We start from the raw sequence: 24,294 nt of genomic DNA on the forward strand, positions 1-24,294 counted from the left end.
GAGAAGTAATTCTTCTGCTCTGCTCAAGACTGATAAGGCCTCAACTAAGGCACCACACTTTGTGAAAGATGTGGACAAATTGGAGAAAGTCCAGAGGAGAGCAACAAAAATTAAACATCTAGAAAACATGACCTATGAGGGAAGATTGAAAAAATTAAATTTGTTTTCTCTGGAGAAGACTACGGTGTAGGAGAATAGAGGGGAGATGCTGATAACAGTCTTCAATTATGGAAAAGGTACGAGGGCGATAAATTGTTCTCCTTTTCCACTGAGGACAGGACAAGACTTAATGGGCTTAAATTGCAGCAAGGGAGACTTAGGCTAGACATTAGGAAAAACTTCCTAACTATAAAGGCAGTTAAGCACTGGAACAAATTACCTAGAGAGGTTGTGGCATTTCCATCACTGGAGGTTTTTAAGAACAGACTAGACAAAAGCCTGTCAGAGATGGTCTAGATAATACGTAGTCCTGCCTCAGTGCAGGGGACTGGACTAGATGACCTACTGAGGTCCCTTCCAGTCCTACACTTCTGTGATTCTATGTGCATTCTCTCTGCCTCCAGCACATCTATTCAAACCCAGTCTTCACCTGTGCATACACTGCACCATGCCGAGAGACTTCTGTGGGGTCTAAAAGGAAAAAGGAGATGGTGACACATGAATCTAAGGCTATGACTATACTGCACCAATGCAGCTGCGCTGCTGTAAGCTCTCTAGTGTAGCCTCTCTAAGCCCTCTAAGTAGAGAGCTCTCCCATTGACTTAATTAATCCACTCTCAACAAATGGCAGTAGCTATGTCAGCGCTGCCCACACCGGCGCTAAGGTCGGAGTAACTTATGTCACTTGGGGGATGGCTTATTCACACCCCTGAGTGATAAGTTATACTGACAAAAGTGGTAGTGTAGACCTATCCTAAGCCTTAACTTAGTGGAGTTTTGAAAACACTTGTTGGAAACCTATTAATATTTTAATGTGGCAAAAGAGAAGCAACTGAAAACATTTAAAAAAATCAGTGAAATCGACACATGTAATATGCATAATATAGTAATGGAACAAACGACACAATGCTAACAAGTGAAATAAAGCATCCAAGAAATTCTGATACTGAGCTTTGAATATTCAGGATCACTAATACTATATCAACAGAGTCTGATGAAATTCTTTGTGAGCTGTTGAGTCCCATTTATTGTTGACATAAGTGCCAGAATTTACATATCTAGTTAATCTTACATATGTGATAGGGCCATTCCCCCAAAGCATTTGTGATTAGTTTTCTGGTGTGTATTAATCAGAAAAATGGTTAATTGAAGCCATAAGAAACAGACAAAATGCAGTATGAGTAGGCTTAGAAGGATTAGATTATCAGTAAATGTCAATAAACTTCGATTTTGCTATCTACACACAAACGAACAAAATTCCATTGATTACTGAAATTCACAGATAGGCAAGATAATAAAAATCTGCTTGAGAACTGTAGAGTTTGATTTAAGGATATGAACTTTGTATATTTTTATATGTAAGGCTGACAATTTGTGTTTTGAATGGATATAAAGCTTTAACTTTTTGAGTCTGTCTCTACTGTCATTAAGCAATTGTCTGACCTTCTGTTGCCTGACCCCACAATTTTGTCCAACTGTGAAATTAATATTATTTTTTATTTTTATCAATTTATCTGTTGAAATTATAAAAAAATAAAAACTAAAGTCTGCCAAGTCAAAATATGAGGCGTGGCATATAGACCCCAGTGGTGGTTAGGCGTGCAGCATGATGTCTTAGTCTTTGTCTATAGATATTATAAAAGCTCTCCTATAGGGACACCAAAGTGCAGTCATCACCCTAACAGTAAACATGCAATTTAGAAGGCATGTTACAAATTCATTCTACACAAGACAATTTTTTTCAGGGAGAAACCGGATGGTCTTGTTGTTCTCTTTCTTTGGCCTGGTCTACACTATGACTTTAATTCGGATTTAGCAGCATTAAATCGAATTAACCCTGCACCCGTCCACACAATGAAGCCATTTATTTCGAAATAAAGGGCTCTTAAAATCGATTTCTGTACTCCATCCCGATGAGCGGAGTAGCGCCAAAATCAATATTGTCATTTCAAATTAGGGTTAGTGTGGCCGCAATTCGATGGTATTGGCCTTCGGGAGGTATCCCACAGTGCACCATTGTGACCGCTCTGGACAGCAATCTGAACTCGGATGCACTGGCCAGGTAGACAGGAAAAGCCCCGCGAACATTTGAATTTTATTTCCTGTTTGCCCAACGTGGAGAGCACAGGTGACCACAGATAGCTCATCAGCACGGTAACCATGCAGGCCGATAATCGAAAAAGAGCACCAGCATGGACCGTACGGGAGGTACTGGATCTGATCGCTATATGGGGAGAGGATTCAGTGCTAGCAGAACTTCTTTCAAAAAGACGAAATGCCAAAAATTTGGAAAAATCTCCAAGGGCATGATGGAGAGAGGCCACAATAGGGACTCAGATCAGTGCCGCGTGAAAGTCAAGGAGCTCAGACAAGCCTATCAAAAAACAAAGAAGGCAAACAGTCGCTCCGGGTCAGAGCCGCGGACATGCCGCTTCTACGCCGAGCTGCATGCAGTTCTAGGGGGACCCACCACCACTACCCCACCTCTGACCATGGATTCCGAGGCGGGGGTAATCTCATCAGCTACACCTGAGGATTCTGCGGACGGGGAAGAGGAGGAGGAGGAGGAGGAGGAGCTTGCGGAGAGCACACAGCACTCCGTTCTCCCTAACAGCCAGGATCTTTTTCTCAGCCTGACTGAAGTACCCTCCCAACCCAGTATCCAAGACCATGACCCCATGGAAGGGACCTCAGGTGAGTTTACCTTTTAAAATATAAAACTTGTTTTAAAAGCAAGCGTTTTTTAATGATTACTTTGCCCTGAGGACTTGGGATGCATTCACGGCCAGTACAGCTACTGGAAAAGTCTGTTAACGTGTCTGGGGATGGAGTGGAAATCCTCCAGGGACATCTCCATGAAGCTCTCCTGGAGGTACTCCAAAAGCCTTGCCACAAGGTTTCTGGGCAGTGCAGCCTTATTCCGTCCTCCATGGTAGGACACTTGACCATGCCATGCTAGTAGCAAGTAATCTGGTATCATTGCATGACAAAGCCTGGCAGCGTATGGTCCCGGTGTTTGCTGGCATTCAAGCAACATCCATTCTTTATCTTGCTGTGTAATCCTCAGGAGAGTGATATCGCTCATGGTAACCTGGTTGAAATACGGGAATTTAATTAAGGGGACAGAGATGGCCATTCCTACTGGGCTGTTTGCCTGTGGCTGAAAAGAAATCCTTCCCTGCAGTTAGCCAAGCGCAAGGGGGGGGGGGAATTGGCCGTGAGCTTTTTGCGTTTGGCTAGCAGGGATCTTCCCTGTTACCAGCCACGCGGTGGGGGGAGGGATAAAGCGATCATCCAGAGAATTGGAATGTGGGGGGGGGTTCGTTTGTTTTCTGCTGCTGAAGGTTAACAGGAAAACCGCAGCACTCAACGTGCTTTGCTTGGTGTGTGGGAAAGGACGGCACAGAAGCCGAAAGACAATGGCTTACCATGGCCGCATGCAAGCCGAATTCTGTTGCCCGGACCTGCGTCTGTGATCTCTAGCAGCAAAGCCACAGGCACTCAATATTAAGAGGCAAAATGCGACCTTGCACAGAAATCACATGTGCTATGTAATGTGAATAGTGTTGTTCACCGTGAAAGAGTATAAGCATTGTTCTGTAAAATGTATCTTTTTAAAAAATTCTCTCCTTTTTTCCCTCCCTCCAGCAGCTGCAAATTTTTCAAGCCTCCCTCCTCTGTCCCGAAGGCTATCTCAGATAAGGCATCGGAAAAAGAAGACACGAGACAAGATGTTCGCAGAAATCATGGAATCCACCCGCAGTGAGAGAGCTCATCTGAATGGAAGTTTCCAAATTGAGTGGAAGGACACGGTTTCAAAGTATAGGAAAGATGCCAGTGAACGTGAGGACATGAGGGACCAACGTGAGGACAGGAGAGACCAACGTGAGGAGAGGAGAGACACTCGAGATGAGAGGTGGCAGCAGGAAGATCAGAGGAGGCAGGATGCAACACTGGGGCTGCTGTGTGAGCAAACAGACATGCTCCGGCGTCTGGTGGAGCTTCAAAAATGGCAGCAGGATAACAGAGTGCCGCTACAGCCCCTGTATAACCTCCCTCCCCCCTCACCATGTTCCATAGCCTCCTCACCCAGACGTGTAAGAACGCGGGGGGCGGGGAGGCTCCGTACACCCTCCCATTCCACCCCAGTGGACAGCCCAAGCAAATGGTTAGAGGTTAAATTTTTAACCTTTTTTTAGTGGCCTTTTCCTTCCCGCCGATCCTCCTCCCAAACCCCACCCGGGTTCTCTCCCTCTTTTTATAATCAATTAATAAAGAATAAATGATTTTTAAACGATAATGAATTTATTTCCTTTGAAAGCAAGCTGGGGGAAGGGGGAGGGTGGGTTCCTTACAGAGAATGAGTCAATAAAGGGGTGGTTTTTCATGAAGGAGAAACAAACAGAAATTTCACACTGTAGCCTGGCCAGTCATGAAACTGGTTTTCAAAGCTTCTCTGATGCACAGCGCTTCCTGGTGTGCTCTTCTAATCGCCCTGGTGTCTGGCTGCACGTAATCAGCAGCCAGGCGATTTGCCTCAGCCTCCCACCCCGCCATAAAGGTCTCCCCCTTACTTTCACAGAGATTGTGGAGCACACAGCAAGCAGTGCATTTGGCCATTGGTTTGGCTAAGGTCTGAGCGAGTCAGCTCAGTGATTGCTTTGGCTACTTGCATCACAGCAGCCCCCACAGTAGATTTGCCCACTCCAAATTGATTCCCGACTGACCAGTAGCTGTCTGGCGTTGCAAGCTTCCACAGGGCTATCACCACTCGCTTCTCACCTGTGAGGGCTGCTCTCATCTTGGTATTCTGGTGCTTCAGGGCAGGGAAAGCAAGTCACAAAGTTCCATGAAAGTGCCCTTACGCATGCGAAAGTTCCGCAGCCACTGGGAATCATCCCACACCTGCAACGCTATGCAGTCCCACCAGTCTGTGCTTGTTTCCCGGGCCCGGAATCGGCGTTCCATGGCATGAACCTGCCCCATTAACAACATGATCTCCAAAGCACTGGGGCCCGCAGTTTGAGAGAATTCTGTGTCCATGTCCTCATCACTCTTGTCGCTGCGCTGCAGTTGCCGCCTCCTCCTCTCCTCGTTTTTCTGGTCCTGGTTCAGCATAAACTGCACGAGAACGCGCGAGGTGTTTACAGTGTTCATGACTGCTGTCTTGAGCTGAGCGGGCTCCATGCTTGCCGTGGTATGGAGTCTGCAGTGTTTGCCCAGGAAAAAAGGTGCAAAATGGTTGTCTGCCGTTGCTTTCATGGAGGGAGGGGTGAGGCTGTACCCAGAACCACCTGCGACAATGTTTTTTGCTCCATCAGGCACTGGGATCTCAACCCAGAATTCCAATGGGCGGGGGAGACTGCGGGAACTATGGGATAACTACCCACAGTGCAATGCTCCGGAAATCGACGCTAGCCCCGGTACATATACGCACACTGCCGAATTAATGTGCTTAGTGTGGCCGCATACATTCGACTTTATACAATCTGTTTCCAAAATTCGAATTCTGTAAATTCGGATTAATCCTGTAGTGTAGACATACCCCTAGTGTATCTATTCTCTTAAGACAATAGTCTGGTATGTCTCCTTTCTACTAATTCAGTGCAGTATTAACTTCTGAGTGTTACTCTGCTTCCACGCCAGTAACCTGCTATACTTTTCTACGATACAGCAGGGCCCTATTCCTACTCAGCAGCATTCTACTAAACTGCTTCTTTTAAATAATAACAATACCTAGCACTTATATAGCACTTTTCATCAGTAGATCTCAAAGCACTTTACAAAAGAAGTCAGTAGAATTGTCATTATTTTATAGATAGGGAAACTGAGGCACAGAGAAGTGACATCACCCATCAGGCCAGTGGTAGAGCTGGGAAGAGAACCTGGTTCTCTGGAGTCCTAGTCTGGTGCGCTGTCTAAAAGGACTATGGAATGTATGGCTCAAAATGCATTAAATTCACAGTACATGAGCTCTCTCCTGCCTTCCTTTCCAAAGAGAACCCCGTTGCCATGGTGCACTCTGAGGCATTAACCCTACCATACTGTTTAAACTGTCAGAAACTGTTAGAAACTGTCAGCAAAACCACTGTATTCTGCTGCCCTGTGTGTGTGTGTGGGGGGGGAGTGGCGGGGGGTCAGTTGGTCAACCTCACACCCAGCAGAAGACTCCTGAGTGGATCTGGGAGAGCAGACTGGGCAGATCACTTCCTAAGGGACTGGAAGCTGGAGGATGAGTCAGGCTTCTTTCTTCTCCCTGCATTATTACTTATTTTGCCAGCAGCGAACAAGGCACTTAACAGAGAGTAAGAAAACAAGGTCCCTTTGCCTCCGCCCCCGCAAAAGGGTTTACAATCTACATAATCCAAGGGTATGTCTACACTACTAAATTAGGTCGATTTTATAGAAGTCGATTTTTTAGAATTCAGTTTTATACAGTCTATTGTGTATGTCCACACTAAGCACATTAAGTCGGCGGAGTGTGTCCTCACTACCGCGGCTAGCATCGACTTACAGAGCGGTGCACTGTGGGTAGCTATCCCACAGTTCACACAGTCTCCGCTGCCCATTGGAATTCTGGGTTAAGCTCCCAATGCCTGATGGGGCAAAAACTTTGTCGCGGGTGGTTTTGGGTACATGTCGTCAGGCCCCCACTACACTAAGGGGCTTCTCTTTTTTTGCCACAGACTGCCGAATGCACAGGAATGTTTTCTCTAGCTACAGAAGCTACCTAATGCAATGTCTATATCTATGGCCTTCCTGCTCACAAAGCGGTCATGTCCCTGCCCAAGGCTGACACAGTGCGGAGTGCATGTGACACAGCGACCTGGCTCGGGCAGGATCGCCAGCAAGGCATGATACTTTTGCCATTGAGCAAACACAGCAATTCTTTACTGGCCTCTGCCACTGAATGCCTCCATGCATTACACTGTGCACTATTAGTGCGGGAGGACTGCATGAGCTCGGAAAACGTAATCGCGAGTGTGGTTTTTTTCGCCTTCTAATCTGCGATAACCTCAGGGACGGAGATGATAGGGGGAGTGTAGAAACATTCTGGGGGGACTGCATGGTCACCTGTGCTGCTGAGTGCTGCTGAGTTCACCACGCTGGCCAAACAGGAAACGAAATTCAAAAGTTCCCGGGGCTTTTCCTGTCTACCTGGCTAGTGCATCTGAGTTCAAAGTGCTGTCCAGAGTGGTCACAATGGAGCACTCTGGGATAGCTCCAGGAGGCCAATACCGTCGAATTGCATCTACGCTATCCCAAATTCGACCCGGCGATGTCGATTTCAGCGCTAATCTCCTCATCGGGGAGGAGTACAGAAATCGATTTTAAGAGCCCTTTAAGTCGACAAAAATAGCTTCGTTGTGAGGATGTGTGCAGGGTTAAATTGATCTAACACTGCTAAATTCGACCTAAACTCGTAGTGTAGACCAGGGCCAAGACTCTGGCATTGTGTGTGTGTGTATTTCGGGGAGATGGCCAGGCTCCTGAGGGGAGATGTAAGAAACAGGAAAGCCCTGGGTTGGAATTGAGGGGAGGTGGGAGGTGAGAGGTGAGGAGTCCTTATCAAATGGTTTAGAAATCCAAAGAATGCTTGGAATTAATTTGGGGACTGAAGGAAAGTTCAGGGAGTTCTTATTTTAAATCAAGAGATACGCCCTTTGGTAATAGGAAGTTGTGAACTGATTGCTTCTCCTTTCCCCTCTTGTGATCCTCTGATCCTCTGTGGTTTTAATGCCTGTGACTGATCTATTTAGAGGAGCTTGTGGCTGCCTTCCTGTTAGCACTGGTGGTGGTAGACAATTTTGCAGTTCTCATGATGTAGGCTTGTATGGCAAATGCGCATCTACCACAATCTGAAAAGCAATTCCACTGTATCCTGGAAGTAACTCAAGTACTTTGAAAGCAGCTACTGCAATCTGCTTAAAGATGTGGAGATCATAAGGCCAGGAAAACACAATCTTAATGGGCTACAAACAGATACTTTGTTTTAGCAAGTTAAATTTTTCATTATTTTGCAATAACCTTAAAGCACACACGTAAATTCATTTCACTGCAACAGTACAATCTATATCTATTTCTACCTGTATATGTATTACTTGGGGAAATTGTTTTCATTTTCAGAGTTTCTAACTGAAATCCTATTGTGATTCCTAGCAAGGCTGGAAAATATTATTCCTAGAGAAACTATTTCTTCCTATAAGGACAAAAATTTAGTGTAGGCACAAACATTGCCCACTGACTTCAATAGAAGTCGCACCTGTTCACACCATATCTGAATTTAATTAATAAAGACTGTATTATTCCTCTTTAGGCAAAGGTTGTCATGTGCCACACCGCTAAGCATGGTCCACAGGAGATCTTCTGTATACATAGAGGTAGGCCATTCAAACTAACTAGATTATCAATTATCTTGTAATGTGGTTCACTGGAACTGAAGTAGAGAAGGAGGCAAAATGTACCTTTTTGATCTCTATTTGTGCTGAGGTGCTAGTTAGCTTCAGGAACATACTATAGCCTTGATCCCAGGGTGAGTGCTGTGTGTAGGTGTACCTGTAGCAGCTGAATGGAAGTGCTCTGTTGTTTTTGCTGAGAGGATCTCAGAACACTGGTGGAAACGTGTGGGATAATTATCCTTATTCCTGCTGGTAAAAAGTACATTATATATTCCTTCCCATACACCACTATCCTCTCCTTGCACCTGCTGCCAGATGCTAGTCTAGATGCTTGATGCTAGAAATAGGAGGGGCCATAGCCGTGCCTCAAGCCCAGTTCATCATGCTCCTTACCATTGTGGGTTGCTGCTGGGTGTGAAACTACCTGCTCCCAGCATTCAAGGAGTGCTAGTCTGAGCATTCCTCCTCCCCCTCCCACCTCCACCCCCTCACTCCACATGCACTTGTGCAGGAAAAGGTAAACGACATGCCTTAATTCTGTTGGGCAAAGGCAAATGTCCAAGAATATCTAGTGAATAGCTGACAAATCCCCTTGTGTTCTCTAGGTTATCAAAGATTTCAATACTTAATCTCCTAGGCCTATTTTCATCCCAGTTAAATAAATCAGACATTCTTATCTAATTTCCTAAGATAATAGGACTGGGCAGAGAATTTAATACATAATTTAACTTTTCTGCAGGCACCATTTTCAGCACATTTATCTTCCTTACCTGTCTTAACTGTAACTTGTCCCACTTCTGTAATTCTGTTTCTATTTTATGAAGAATGGAGTCTATATTCAAAGAACTCATCCTCTAAAGCACACTTAAAACAATAATTGCCAAATTCTTAAGTCCCAGTGATGTTATCCTTTTACCTACTTCTATTCTGTGGAGAAAATGTGGCAGGCTAGACCCTCTAGGTATTGACAGACACTGTTTCCAGTTTAATGTTCTGCTCTGAGATATAGCCAAATATAGCTGACAGTTTAAGAAGTTACAGAATGAAAGCATCTGTTTTCATTAAGTTAAATAAAATATCAGCATCAGCATTTAGAAGAGTTTTTTTTTCTCCTTGTGCACCTTGTTAAGTCCCCTGATTTCCTTCCTTCATTAACTCTGAAGAGCTCCTTTCAAAGGCTCAGCGGATAGAGTTAACAATGATGTCTATAGGAAATAACCCTACCTGGTGCCCCTTGAAATGTTACACAACTCAGAGATATTGTCTAGTGAGCACTGATGTCTGGGTTTTTTTTTTTAAAGGGACAGGCTTGTGATAAAAGCATTTGATTGGGATTCAAGGTCCCGGGTGCCATTCTTGACCCTCCCACAGACCCTCCTGTGTGATCTTGGGCAAGTCATTTTATCTTGGTGTCTATGTTCCACATCTGTAAAATGGGGATAATACGCCCTTTCTCCCACCCTTTGTTTCTCTTGTCTACTTGAAGTGTAAACTCTTTGAGGCAGGGACTGCCTCTTACTGTGTTTGTACAGTACCTAGCACAATGGGGACTTGATCTCAGTTGGGGACTCTAGGCAATAATGTAGTTCACATAATAAATAATCTCACACTGTTGAGATCAATAGCAGTTTTAACACTGATTGCCATGGGAGCTGGATTGGACCTTAGAAAACACAATGATTCTTTTTAGTTTTTTGTTTCCATCTGAGCAAAAGGTAGCATAGCAGTCTCTTATTCCTGCCTAGGCATCAGCCACCAGCAACATCAGCAGGACTGTAAAGATCACTAATAATAGTTAACTGCTGACCAGTAAACCAGAAAGAGAAACTCATTCACTATTTTTGGTTTGTTTGAATAACATGGAGGCTATATAAAAAACCCAATTGAAATATTAAGGGATTTAGAAGCCAAAGTATATTCTTTGCTCTATCAAACTTAAAATAAGTCAGTTTTTACCTAAATAGTAACCCTTTAAAACCTATTTTAAATTAAATCCACATTCTGACAAATATCAAAGTAGGCTCCGGAGACCAATACCACTAACCAATGCGCTTGCTACTAGTCATGGCTCAGAGATTGTTCCTTTAATTAAAGGCATCCTCATTTTTTCACTCTAAAAATAAATGTTTAGATTATATTACACTGGTGACCGGCTGGAGTGATGGTCTGTTCCAGTTACTTAGATTTTATACATACCTCAGCTACTCTTATGGCTTCCAGGACTCGGCTATCCTTTTCATTGTTCTTTTGTTTCTGTAAAGCTTTCCATACTGCATTCCTTAAGCCTTCTCGACTCGCATCCCCACAGAGTTCATTGCACATCACAACCAGATTGTAAACAACACCATAGCGAATAACCCAGAATAGTTCTTCACCTGCAAATAATTATATTTTAGCATGTGGTACATGTAGCAATTTTGGTATCAGATGAATCTATTTTAGGAAGAGAAAAAGAAACAGAAACCCTTTATTAAATGCAGAGTTAATATACTACAGAAAAGTATGCTTTAGGTTTTTGTGGGAAGTCTTGCAGAGAGCTTGGCTTAGTGAATTCAACCATCCTACAGGGGATACTTGATTTTGGAACAGAATAATCAAATCTCTTAGTTCACGGATTTTGTTGGCATATGTGAGTCTGACTAAGAAAACTATGTGTGGGGAGGAGTGGGGGTCTGGGAAAGGAGGGGAACATGGAGTGGGAGGTATTAAGTGTCAAGTTAAGATGCCTAAGCCTGTTAATGGAAATAAGTCTCCATTACAGTATTCCAGACTTGCAAAATGATTTGATCTCAGTGCACTATTGTTCAGCTCTCATGAAAAAATACTGCCGTTCCCTTTTCTGTTCGGAACAGAGGGTGGAAGACTTCAGATAAGCATAAAAACATTTAAAGTTTCAAAGGAACCAAACAAGTTACATTAGAGTGGTTGCCCTGAAAACCTTTCCCGTGTTGTCTTAAATAACACTACCTCCACGTTCATAATGTCCCCTACACTCCCTTATAAGTAGTCTAAGGGACATTTCAAATAATGAGATAATGCTCACTTGCTATCTAGCAGCCTGGTCCTGCAGTATGCTGAGTACCTCCTGGAAGGTGCTCAGTAGCATGTTTAATTCCCTTTGAAGTCAACAGGAGCTCAAAAGGCTTAGCAATGGCAGATGGTGCTGAGCCTTGCTGTATCGAAAGCTGAGACAGTTTCTTATAGAAGCCAGTGCCACTGTGTATTCCTAGTGAACTTAAGGAAGAGGACTGGAGTATTTTTAAGGGAACTGTGCACAAAATATTCAGATTTATAAATATTAAATGAGAGTTGCCCTTGTTAGAACTGAGATTAATGTAGCATGAACTCTGGAACAAACCCACACTATTGTAGGCTGTGTCTTATAAACATAAAGTATGCATAGTTTGAAGCTATTGGAAATAAAAGTATTATTCTGAATCTTTTGGACACTAGACCACAAAACATTCAGGTCTACCAACACAAAAAAACATAACATTGTAAGAATGAATGAACGTATATGTAAATGGTATTATTAAATCATTGATCAGTTCCAGCAAACACTACTGTATTTCCTATTTTTGAAGGTAATCGTTGGTTTTGAGCACTATATCCCTTCACATGTACTTGTGGTCAAACACAGTTCCCAAAAGCAAGTCATGAGTTGTTTGCAGTTTGAGGATTATTGATTGCTAGGGGACAGCTCTGTTACCCAACTTGTTACCATCATGGAGATCTGCAGCTTCAAGGTCAGACTCAGAGAATTTAAAACTAGCACAAATGATATGAACCTGATTTACAAGATTCTGGATAACTGATAAGTCAGCATGGATAACAGGCACAAAACAGTGAGTCAGTGTAACTAAGAGCAGAACTTGGCCCAGAGACCTCAAGCAGAAAGTGTTAGGGGCTGAGGTACAACTAATGCACTTCGAAAATAGTGAGGAGACACAAATATTGTCTGAATTACTCCAATCCAGTAAGACCTTAAGTAGTTGCATTGAAGACCTTCAAAAGTAGATCTGAAACCAAAGCTATAGAGGACATTTAGTAGCCAGTGCCTTGTAAAGAAAGTATTCACTGAATCTGTTCTTTCAACCATGAATTATAAGGTGAATGTGTAAATAATATTGCACTAAATCAAATACAAGATATACAGAGAACCAAAATCATGGTGTGACTGATAATTATAGGGAGAGAGCACAAAACAAACATTGGAAAATTAATTAGATGAGAAAGACATCATGCAAACCATAAGAATAAATAAATGACACCATGCAGGACCTATATACAATCCAATTTTGTTTTATAGAGAGGCTTTCATACAAACTATCCCAAAAGGCTTTATACATTGTAACCATGTAAAAATTAATAAATGAACACAGGGGCATGAGAGAAATTAAGAAATTTAGGCAAAGGAAGAGGCAGTATGTGTATTTACAAAAGATTTTCAACCAGAAAGAATACTAGTATGAGCAGAGAACTGCAGGAAGGTTGTTCCAGATGGCAGCAAAGGCTCCCCTGCCCAAGGTGGGCAGATTGCATGAAGGAACAGACAGGTCAAGTACAAGATTTAAAGAGGGTGTGGAGAAGGGACTTGAGAACAAAAAGGTCCAGGAAGAGGCTGGATCAACTCCATGGAAGGTTTTAAAATTAAGGAGGTAAATTTGTAAATGGAATCCTGAAATGAATGGGAGCCAGTGGACTACTTGGCAGTTCTCTCCAAACTGGTGGAGGGTACTCCATGAGAATATAAACTGTAGCTTCTGGACTTGATCCAACATCACATCTTACAAAGCAGCTATAAAAGGAAAAAAGAAAGGTAGATGAGAGGTTGGGATTGTCAAAGAGACAAAGTTTAGTAGTTTGGGTACATTAGCTATGGATTTATATACTTTATGATAAGTTTAACCTTAGCTCTGAGTGTCCAGGCATTTCAATTATTAATTTGCTAACTACAACTGAGTTTTCTCTGGGAATTCAAATTGCACATATATACTGCACACATACAAATGGTATGCATACACACAATTACAGCAGTTGCACTTAAGTTTCCTCCATTTCGAAAGATTCTACTGCTTTCAGAGACATTCCAGTTCTTAGCTGGGAAATCAACTGAAAGCAAAAATATCCCTGATAGTGGAAGAAACTTTTTGAGTATGATTGCTGTATAAATAAATATATTTAGCTACAAGCCTCAGAGGTGGAGAAAATCACAGAAAACATACTTGTAAATATATTAGTCTAATTTCACCAATATCTGTTGAATAATACATTAGCTGAACAATATTCAATCAGAAATAGAGCTTTGATCAGCTAATAATGGATAGCTTGGGGCTGCTGGGTATAGCTGACGTGTATTTAACCATTTTTTGTCAAAGTATATAATGTGTACCTTGAAGTCAATGGGGATATTCAAGGAACAGAAGTCTTCTCCCCCCTCCCGGCCCCACCGGTCAGATCAATTTGCAGGATAGGAGTCTGTGTCTTCCTGAGTGTGTGCAGACTGTAGGTGCTACCATAAAGATGATAATTAATAGCAAAATACAGTGGTGAAAATATAGCCATTACGTAGAATTCACTATCAATATATCTCACTTTCATAAAAGATAAGTGTTTTGCACAAACCATCTCTCTTTACAAGCTCTAAATCTTTGTTCAATGAGGAACAATATATTACCAGCACAACAGAAGAATCATCAGTCTGAATATGGTTTGCTCTAAAAGCCACAAGATAAATTACAAATAATAAAAGCATCCAGCCAACTATACTCCAGCAAGTCACAATTCCTTTTTAAAAGCCATTGATGATTTAACAAGTGAGCCATATGGCTCTTCACTTGTTGATTTAAACTCTGCTACAGTCTTCTCAAAGAAGAATAGTTGTGAGAACTTATTGCACCCAAATGGCACACAGTTAATGCAAAATATATATATATATGAATTCTGCTTATAAAGACAGATGGCAGTATGTTAGAACTGTCATAAAAAGTGGACTGCAATCTAATAATCATGTCTAGACATTTGCTGAGAAACCTGACTGTTATAAAACTACTCATCCAGGTCCCCTGCAGCATCACAAGGCACTCTTCTGTTCTGCTTTGGATGACCTAGTGGCAGCTATCAAAAATGTTGCTTTAAATATATTGAAAGGAAATCTGCTCCTGACAGCTAACCAAGTGAATATTCTGGCAAAAATGTATAAAGCCCCAGCAACAGAAGTCCCTAACAAGAAAGAAAGAAAGAAAGAAAGAAAGAAAGAAAGAAAGAAAGAGCCATTAGCCATTCAAGGGACCTGAAAAGAACCATTCTGAGTTTTCTGGTTATTCCATTTTCTGGTCTTTTAACGTATTGTTAATTTAGCATGCACTGAAAACAAAAATGTCAGTGGTAATTCAGCAACAACTGTATCACCCCAATGCAATTCTAATGCAAGAGTCAAGACAATTACTATATCAAGTAAATTTTAAATGAGACACATTTTTCCCACACACTGACATCACTGAAAATGAGAGAGGCTGAAGTCTTAATCACTGTTTATAAATTCTGCTGCCTTCTGATATAACATGAGCACAGGCAAAATGGCAATTGATTTTTCTCTATGCCTTCCTGAAAGGCAGTTGTGCTAGCTTCAGCAAGTGTTAACTTTGTCACTTAAAAACTTTCTAGAGGTATTTTTACATAAACATTATAGGAAAAAATCCTAATATGCAATTAGGAAAAAAAATGGAATGGTCCAGGAGATGTGGATTTTATCCTGGCTCAGGAATTTACTTTCTGTGTGAAACTTAGGTAAATTAGTTACAATGAAATGTACTCCTATATTTATATGTACTCCTAGAGGAACAGCACCTAAACCCTCAAAATAGCACTTCTGAAAATCAGGTCACTTATTTAGGGACTTAAGTATGGATTTAGAAGCCTAACTTTAGGCACCCAACTTTTAAAAACTTGGCAACAGTTTACATTATCAAAAGGCCCGTAATCTCCACTCCACCCTGCAGAGATAAATAAATATATATTAAATCATGGAATTAACCTGATGTGTTCTGTGCTTGACTAGTTAAATACAGGTTTTTGTTAAATCCCATCCTATCCCCTCCTGCAATTATATATTGCCTATTCAGAATGTAAACGCTTGGGGCAGGGAGTTTGTCTTCCCACATTTCTGTAAAGCACCTAGGAGAGTACTGACACTACCTAATTATATACAACAGTGATTAATAGTTTTAGCAACTGTTTGAACTGTACAGGAAAGACAGCAAATCGCTGTGGTATAGGCAGTGAAACTCAGTGTTGCAACATTCAGATCAATATTTTCCTAGACATATGTTATTTAATTCTGACACCATTGCTGAAAGAAAAATGCAGCCACAGAGATTTTAAGGGCAGCTGCATTTCATACAAGACTACGTACTTCTTAAGTCTAAAAAATCTCTCAAAATTGCCATTATCAAAACAAAATATTTCACCAACTGACCCCCAAACAAATTTTTGTTGTGTTGTGTGTCAACACAACACTTGTTGTGTTGACATGCCAGGCAGTCAAGAGCAGACAAGTGATTGGGTTGGCCTACTTTTTTTTTCGCCCCTATATATTTTGATTTGGTTGGCCTCTGTTTCTTCACTTGTGGACGCCTGTGATTTTCCAGGAAGACAAGTTGGCTCAGAGGAATATTTATAAATGGACAGCTGAACTCAAGTCCAGGATTTGTGGCAGTATTCATATACCTGTCCTCACACAATCAGCAGTTATGAATATTTATAAAACATTCATGTGCTGACTGAAACAAATGACATACAGCTGGACTGACTGCAAACCTTAGCTGGAATAGATAATGATGCCCATATGAATGGCCGTCTCGCTGAGTGGGTCCTTCCTGGACAGAGTGGATTGACACCAAGCTATGAGCACTGAGAGATATAGGGGCCAACTGCATGCATAGTGTGGAAGCAGACCAGGCAAAGCCACTTTCGTCAGGATGGCAATGAAGCCCCCCAGATGGAGGGAAGGGTTGGTTAGCAGGGGTCCTGCTGCTTCTGGAGATGGTGCAGGAGAGAAGAGGAAACAAGAAAAGAGTCCCAACACAATCTAGCAGAGAAATGGCTAGCTAAGGTTTGAAGAACTGAGGTGGTGAAGAGAGAGCTGCTGTAGTGAAGCTAATGTGATGAGGCATCCCTTTACCTACACAAGCTGAGAACTGGGCTAGGCTAGAACAGAGCTACCTTCTTGATGGTAACCAGTTGTGTGATTTCCCAGCAGCATCAGGAATACTGACTGGATTGGATACAGAAAGAGACTTCCCACTGACTTGAATAGGAGTTTGTCCAAGTAAGACTTAAATGAAAACTGTGTAAGGATTTCAGAATTTGGCCTTAAATCACAGAGAGTTGCTATCACCCTCACTTTCTGAATGGTGAGATGGGAGAGGCTGCTGAAACTTATGGGAGGAGGGTTACTAAAAAAAATGTCTGTTATAACATGGTATGAAAAAAGTTGAGAATCACTGCCATAGGTATTTATAATGAGTTTTCTTTCTACATCTATTGAGATTACTATATGTATCTCCCCTTGGGATGACCTCCACTAGATTCAATAGGTGTATAGTCCTATTGTTTGAGGTTTTGGCAGGGTCCTGGAAGGTGTAGTTGTCCATACCAAGTTGGAAAGTTTTAACTAGGGGGAGATCAAGTGGGTCAATAGTCCTGTATATGTAATGTGTATATTAAAATACAAGTAGACTGTATATGCAGTAATAGTTTCTGTATCATGGAGACATAACTGTTCTAGGGCTATGTTATGTGTATTACCACAAGGTGACAGTGTTTTTGGTTTGCCTTCTTCTCATTGCTGCTATTGGTATCTCTTCCTGAGGATCTGTCTTCTGTGGTAGTAGTTTTGTTTTGAAGATTTACACTGACTTAAGATAAATCTTTATATTCTACCTTAATTTCCTAAAAGTGCAAACCCATTTTATAACGAGAGAAGAAAAAAACCAATCACAATGTTCTCAGTTAATAGTGTCCAAAAGAAAAAAAAAGATTTGATTTGATTTTAGCATGCTCATTCCCCAGTGATAGTTTCTCTTGAGGATAAAAAAGAGGTAGGAATGTATAATTTTCGAAAAGGTCTACTCTTTTACTTTCAGAAATCAATGTGACACTTTTCTCTGGTTTTTATATCTTCCCTTGATCATGATTTTAGCCTTCAGGAGTCTCTATGTAGCAATCCTGGTGTAAATGCAGAGGACAGGCTCTCAAAGCTAGAGTTTAATAACCACTTCACAAGAGCTCTGCAATTGTTGCTATGATTGAAGAGACAGTGATGATGGAGGGAGACCTGTCATCTTCAGTTATTTTATGAGCTACCAAAGGGTGTTCAAATCCAGATAATGTTGCTCCATGCCAGCTCAGGAAAAATTTGAAGGCTCAGCTTTTCAACAAAGTGGTAAGACAGCCATTGTGCCCTGTGTTGGGAACTCTGACAAGCCCAGTATCTCAGGCCCATCGTAAGCAATAAATCTACAGATGTATGTGTATATACTGTGTTTATATGGAGAGCCTTGGAATATCATCTCATCATGTCTAACTAGCTAAGCAGGGCCCAAGGTGGTCATTAGTTTGATAGGAGACCTCTAGGGAAAAACGCAGAAGCTATAAGACATTCAGTAGATGTCCCTCTTTGCCCCGAAGGAATTCTCAAACAATGCCCTAACACTATGTGATTATTGGTAGGGTGCAATAGTGAGTGTCCTATTTATTTATTTATTTTTGGAAGAGACGTAAAGCCCATATTCTGACGTATGTTCATTAACAATTCCATGGTACTTTTTCTTAAGCACATAATTATTAGCTTAGAGTCCATCTGCCTGTTTCCAGGTAAGTGGGTTCAGTCAATTAGTCCTCAGGCTTCACTGTCCTTCAATGCCCATTTTTGCCTAAATTATTCATGGGACGTGAACACTACAGATGGTCAGTTAGTTCTTATCAAATAAGAAGTGGTTCAAACCACAACACTGTTCCTGAACCTTTTAAAATCTATAGAGTATAGACAAGCCCTTACGTATCCAGGTCAGATGTGCTGTTAAGAAGTTAATTTTTATAACTTTTTTTAAGCCTGATAAGTAAAGTTGGTGAGGCTTTTTAGAATGTCTCCAAAATGAAAAATACATATATTTGGCTTTATTTTTATGACAGATCTCACTGACTTTGCTATGTGAGAAGATCCTTTAGGATGCATAAGACTATTAGAGAAATACTATGGTTAATAATAGGCTTTTTGTGTAATGCATTTTTTCCCTGAGCACATCTGACAAAAAGAAAAGGAGAATGGATCCTGAAAGCCATGACAAAAGGAGTCAGAGGACTACTACCTTTCCTAGGAGGAGATACAAAAAGAGAGATACAAAGCCTTTTGATTGATCTGAGCAGTGAGCAAGTAACTTTGAAAGGGGGTTAAAAAGAGGGAGATGATCATTTACCTGCAATAAATGCATATCTGTGTACTATGCATAAGGTATAAATGAAGTAGTACAGTAGTGACAGAAAAGTGGTTGTAGGAGGAATGAATGAGATTAATTTTTAGAGTTGAAAATAAATTAAAATATTTATACTCATTCAGATTTCATTGTATCTGTCATGGACATAGCGTTCTCTGGGTAGTTAAAACTTCTAATGGTAACATGCTATCTGAGTTATTGTAAATTCAGGAGAATTACTAAGAAGCATCTGATAAGATAAAAAGCATGTTTTAAAGTAATAATAATGTAAAGGGGTCACACAATATTATACTAATATATGATTTTTGGTCCATGAATACAATATTGTGAAGTGCTGTCCTGTAAAAACAAGTTTTATCCTGTATTTTTCTATTAACCTGTCCTTTATTTCCTTGAAAAGTATGTAATCACTTCAATCTAACATATGTACTAGGCTAAAAACTCAAGTATTTAGCCCAGATATGTGCACATAATATGCATATGCAACAGTGCTTCCATGACAGTGTGTGCAAGTTCTCCATTTGCAGACACTGATCCTGCAATTGCACATTCCAAGGATAATTAGGTGACCAGCCATTTCTATCTTTATCTAGGGTTACCATACGTCCGGTTTTTCCTGGATATGTCCGGCTTTTCGGCAATCAAACCCCCGTCCGGGGGGAATTGCCAAAAAGCCGAACATGTCTGGGAAAATGCCGGCCAGGCACTTCCCCTCCCGTGGCTGCTCTGCTCCTCCCCTGACTCTTCGGCTTTGTTTAAGAGCCGAGCTGCCCGAGCTATGGGCTTCAGGCAGCCCCCTTGCCTCCGGACCCCAGCCGCCGGCCCGGCACTTCCCCTCCCGGGCTCCGGTGGCGCAGGGTCCGGAGGCACGGGGGCTGCCCGAAGCCGGTAGCGCTCAGGCAGCTCGGCTCTTAAACAGAGCTGAAGAGTCAGGGGAGGAGCAGAGCCCCCGGCCGCGGCGGCTCTGCTCCTCCCCTGACTCTTCAGCTCTGTTTACGAGCCGAGCGCTACGGGCTTCGGGCAGCCCCCATGCCTCCGGACCCTGCACCGCCGGAGCCCGGGAGGGGAAGTGCCCAGCCGGGGGCGCAGGGTCCGGAGGCATAGGGGCTGCCCGAAGCCCAAGCGCTACCGGCTTCACGGTTTGCCGGGCAGCCTCCAGACCCTGCGCCCCCGGCTGGGCGCTTCCCCTCCCGGGCTCCAGCTGCGCTGGGGAAGCGCCGGCCGGGGGCGCAGGGTCTGGGGGCTGCCCGGCAAACCGTGAAGCCGGTAGCGCTTGGGCAGCCCTTTTTGCGTGGCTGGGAGTGAGACGGGGGAGGGGCGGAGTTAGGGTGGGGTTGGGGCAGGGAAGGGGCGGAGTTGGGGCGGGGCTGAGGGTGGGAAATGGGCGGGGCCAGGGCCCCATGGAGGGTTCTCTTTTTTTATTTGTCAAATATGGTAACCCTACTTTATCCAGTTTGTATGTAACTATGGTATAACTGTGTATGCAATCATGATATTTGCAAATGCAATCATGCAGTCACTTGTGTGCACATATGAGTCATGTGTCCACATATTTAGATGTCCAGATTATATATTAAACTGATGTTGGTAGAAAGAGAGAGGTTTTACTATACATTAATCTTTTCTGCACCCTATGCCATGTTTTCAATGTAAAATAAATTAAAGGTGTTAAAGAATTGGTAATGGGTGATTTTGAGATTTTACACAAAGAGAGAGGAGCTTCTGTTTCTAGTTTCTTATTCATTATTCATTTAATTTCTTGGTCACAGATAAGAATAATAATACTTAGCTCTTTTATATGGAGCACTTTTCATCAGTCGATCTCAAAGCACTTTACAAATGGAGGTCAGTATTATTACCTTTGTTTTACAGATAGGGAAACTGAGGCAAGGACTTGCCTAAGGTCATGCAGCAGGCCATTGGAAGAGCTGGGAATAGTGTACTGTATATTGTAATTTACCATGTAGTTACATTGACGTTACAGTGCAGTTGTGCTTTGCTTTTGTTCATTGATACCGGTAACTACCACTTATTCATCTAAGAATACGTGACTCAGAATAATTACAATGTAAATACAATATAGTTAATACACCTGGATTCTTATATTACCTATATTAAGTAGAACACCATAGGGCAAATAATAAGCAGCAAATTATCCCCAAATATTCAGGGAAGTGAAGACTGGGCATGAAACTGAGTTTTCTGTAGCTGAACTTTTTTCATGTGCTTACCATATTTGTAAAATTGGCAGGAGTATGTGTGTGTGGGAGGGGGTGGGGGTTCTTATTTGGTACTTACAGTCATGTGGATCATGTGAAGGACTGTAGTGCAAAAAGTCAAAAAAACTTGCTCCACTTAATTCTTCTGGATGCTTAGGCGGTTTTGTACAATCACAGAATCCAAGAAAAGCTGTCTTTTGTAAATCTGAGGTAATACCACTTAAACAAATGTCTCTGAGCACAGTGGTGTATATGTAGCCTATTTCCCAGTGCCAGGATGATAGATTTTTCATGCAGTTGTCTTTCTGTTAGTAGAAATATAAAACTTCCATCAAATACCTAGAGAGTCTGTGACAAAATCCAAGTTCTAACAAAAGAACTGTATACTATACAGTAGGAGCAAAGTCGTATACTATAATCTAATGTCATATTTAGTCACATTAATGCCCCAGAAGTGAGTGCGTAGTATAGCAGAGGAAATAATTATTCACCAGACATGCATAGTGGTTAAAGAATAGGAGAGTTACACTTCCAGATGTTTATTCTATTGAAATAACTGGTCTGCTCATTCTATCCCCATCTCAAAATACTGTACTAAGAATAGCATGACCTTCAGTTTTAAATAGTAAAGAAAATAAATGCTTTGTTTCTATCCAATTTAGTGTTTGCAACAAACACATTTTCTTGCTACATCTAAATTAGTACTGCTGTTACCTGCTTCTGAAGAGACACAGAGCTTGAAATAAAATCTCTCACTAGATCCATTAAAACCTTCAAGCAGGACAAGTTTAATTTGGCAGCCTCTCCAAGGACCAACAAACCTAATACAGAATCCAACCTAGATATTTCAAGACAAAAAAAAAAACTTTAATACAAAATAAAATAATAATGGATTTTTAAAATATTGGCTAGCCAGAAGCAATTAGTGTCCTGGTTTGATAGAATCAATTAGTGTCAATAAATGCAGGCATTTGTTGGAGCCAGTTAACATCAAAGTCTAGAGAGCAAGTGAAAGTGTACCACAGATTTATGGAGATTTAGTGAGTTTAATGTAAAGGTCTGACAATATCCAGGCCCTGGAAAAGCACAAACTTATCACATTTCTTTCTGGAGCCACAGTAAAGGCAGATGAACTAGCTCTATGCTTTAATGGTTTCTTAGTTCTGTTACACCTTGACATCATTCATGGATTGAACATTTTGGTACTGGTAACAAGTAGTTCACTGCTAGATCTTAAAAGTACTAGGTTTCTGTTCAAATGGTGGGGAATAAGGCATTAGATAATGATATATATCACTTCGTTTAATAGAAAAAATAAACTGTTTTCATAGTAATTGAAATTAATGTTAGCAAAGCTCTATGAGATATCTAGTCCACTCCTCTGCTAACCCTTAGGGCCAACATGTTGGCCCTACCAGTGACATAGGAGTTATTTGGCTAACTAGAAGGGAGAAAAATGATGATTTGTCATAATTTGCTGACAGGTAAACAAAGGGTAATGTTAACTAACAATGAATCAAATTGGAGGGAGGTTTCTAGCAAGGCACAAGCCCACGCTGAGTTAATTGCCCAAAATGGCAATGCTATTATAGGACCACTGCTTGCAGCACCTTGCTGACAAAGAAGGCTTCTACAGAGAACAGAAAGTCCATTTTAAAATGCCTAATAAAGATGTTAACTGATCACCATGTTGTTGCCCTGCAGATCTCTGCAGGGAAAGTACAAGCTCTTTCTGCCCAAGAAATCGCCATAGACCTTGTGAAGTGTACCTTGATTCCATGTGGAACAAGAGTACCTGACAACTAGTATGCTTCTATGAAGCATAGCTCGATCCATCTAGCTAGTGACAGCTTGAATATCTTGAGTTCTTGATATTCTGGATGAAAGAAGGCAAACAAGGAGCCCAATCTTCTTGTCGATTTTGGTGTGCTTCGTATAGATCTTTAGTGCTCTTTGAACACCTGAGTGCCACATCTTTTCTGTTGGATGCTATGGCTTTGGACAGAATGAAAGGAGAACCATTTCCTGTGAGACATGGGATGACAAATTCACCTTAGATAAGAATGATTCTAGGGTTCTTAACACGGCCTTGTCATAATGGAACACACAGTGGGGACCCTGCATGGATAAAGCTGCTAGTTCAGAAACTAATCTAGCAGACGTGATGGCTACCAGAAAACAGGTTTTGATGGATAGGTAGAAGAGATATTAATTTCAGTGGCTCAAAAGGGTGCATTGTTATCTAACTGCAAGTTTAGCCAGTCTCACTACTCAGAGAAATCAAGATAATTGAGGGCTCTCTGTCAAGGAATCAGAGGATCCTGAGAATAGGTCGTTACTTATAACTGACACCTGGTGCACTGTTGTGTTGGGCTAATGTCCTTTTTCATCAGCTTCCTGAAGAAAGCCCAGGATAACTGGGATACCAGGATCCTTGGGATTTTTGTTGTGTTCAACACCACAAGCTAAACTTAGTCCAGATGGCTTTAGTGTTGAAGCTTGCCTGGAGGAGAAGAATAGAGTTCCAAGCACTTTGGAAGTGCTGCTAACACTTCCCTCTCAAAACCCAGGCTGTCAGTTGTAGATGGTCTGGGTCTTGATGAAGGATTGAACTTTGGTAAAGGATGTCTGGTCTCACTGGTAGCTGCAATGGTGGTTCTAACTTCAGTTCTATCAGATCGGAGAACTTTGGCCTCCTTGGCCAGTGCAGAGCTAGCATTATCACCTTTGCTGCTTCTTGCTTTATCTTCTGGATCACCTTTCCTAGAAGTGAAAAGGTGGGGATGTGAATAGCAGGTCTTGTGGCCATCTGTGCAAAAGAGCATCCATCCCCAGGGAGTTGGGGTCTGCTTCCCTGATGAAATACTGCAAAATCAGAGAGAAAAATTTCTGATTCAGGCACCATTCTGAGCTGTTGACTGCATCTGCTGAGCCAGACTGCCTTTTAGTTCTGCTGTCCTTTATGTGTATTGCTTTTATGGAAAGAAGAGTCCTCTCTGCCCATTCCACTACCTCCATCAA

General features: G+C 41.8%; 1 protein-coding gene across 1 annotated transcript in view; it reads right to left on the bottom strand.

Annotated features, from left to right (window-relative positions):
• The window catches only part of TMEM232 (transmembrane protein 232), a 149,596-nt gene that overhangs the window by 50,018 nt on the left and 75,284 nt on the right, over positions 1–24,294 (bottom strand). The window contains exons 9-11 of the mRNA XM_065599249.1: positions 21,988–22,111; positions 21,353–21,578; positions 10,755–10,933 (exon numbers count right to left, since the gene is read on the bottom strand). Coding sequence (XP_065455321.1) covers positions 10,755–10,933; positions 21,353–21,578; positions 21,988–22,111 — 529 coding nt within the window. The remainder of the gene's footprint in view (positions 1–10,754; positions 10,934–21,352; positions 21,579–21,987; positions 22,112–24,294) is intronic.

Source organism: Chrysemys picta, chromosome 6, assembly GCF_011386835.1.
Source record: "Chrysemys picta bellii isolate R12L10 chromosome 6, ASM1138683v2, whole genome shotgun sequence".
Classification (NCBI taxonomy): Eukaryota; Metazoa; Chordata; order Testudines; family Emydidae; genus Chrysemys; species Chrysemys picta.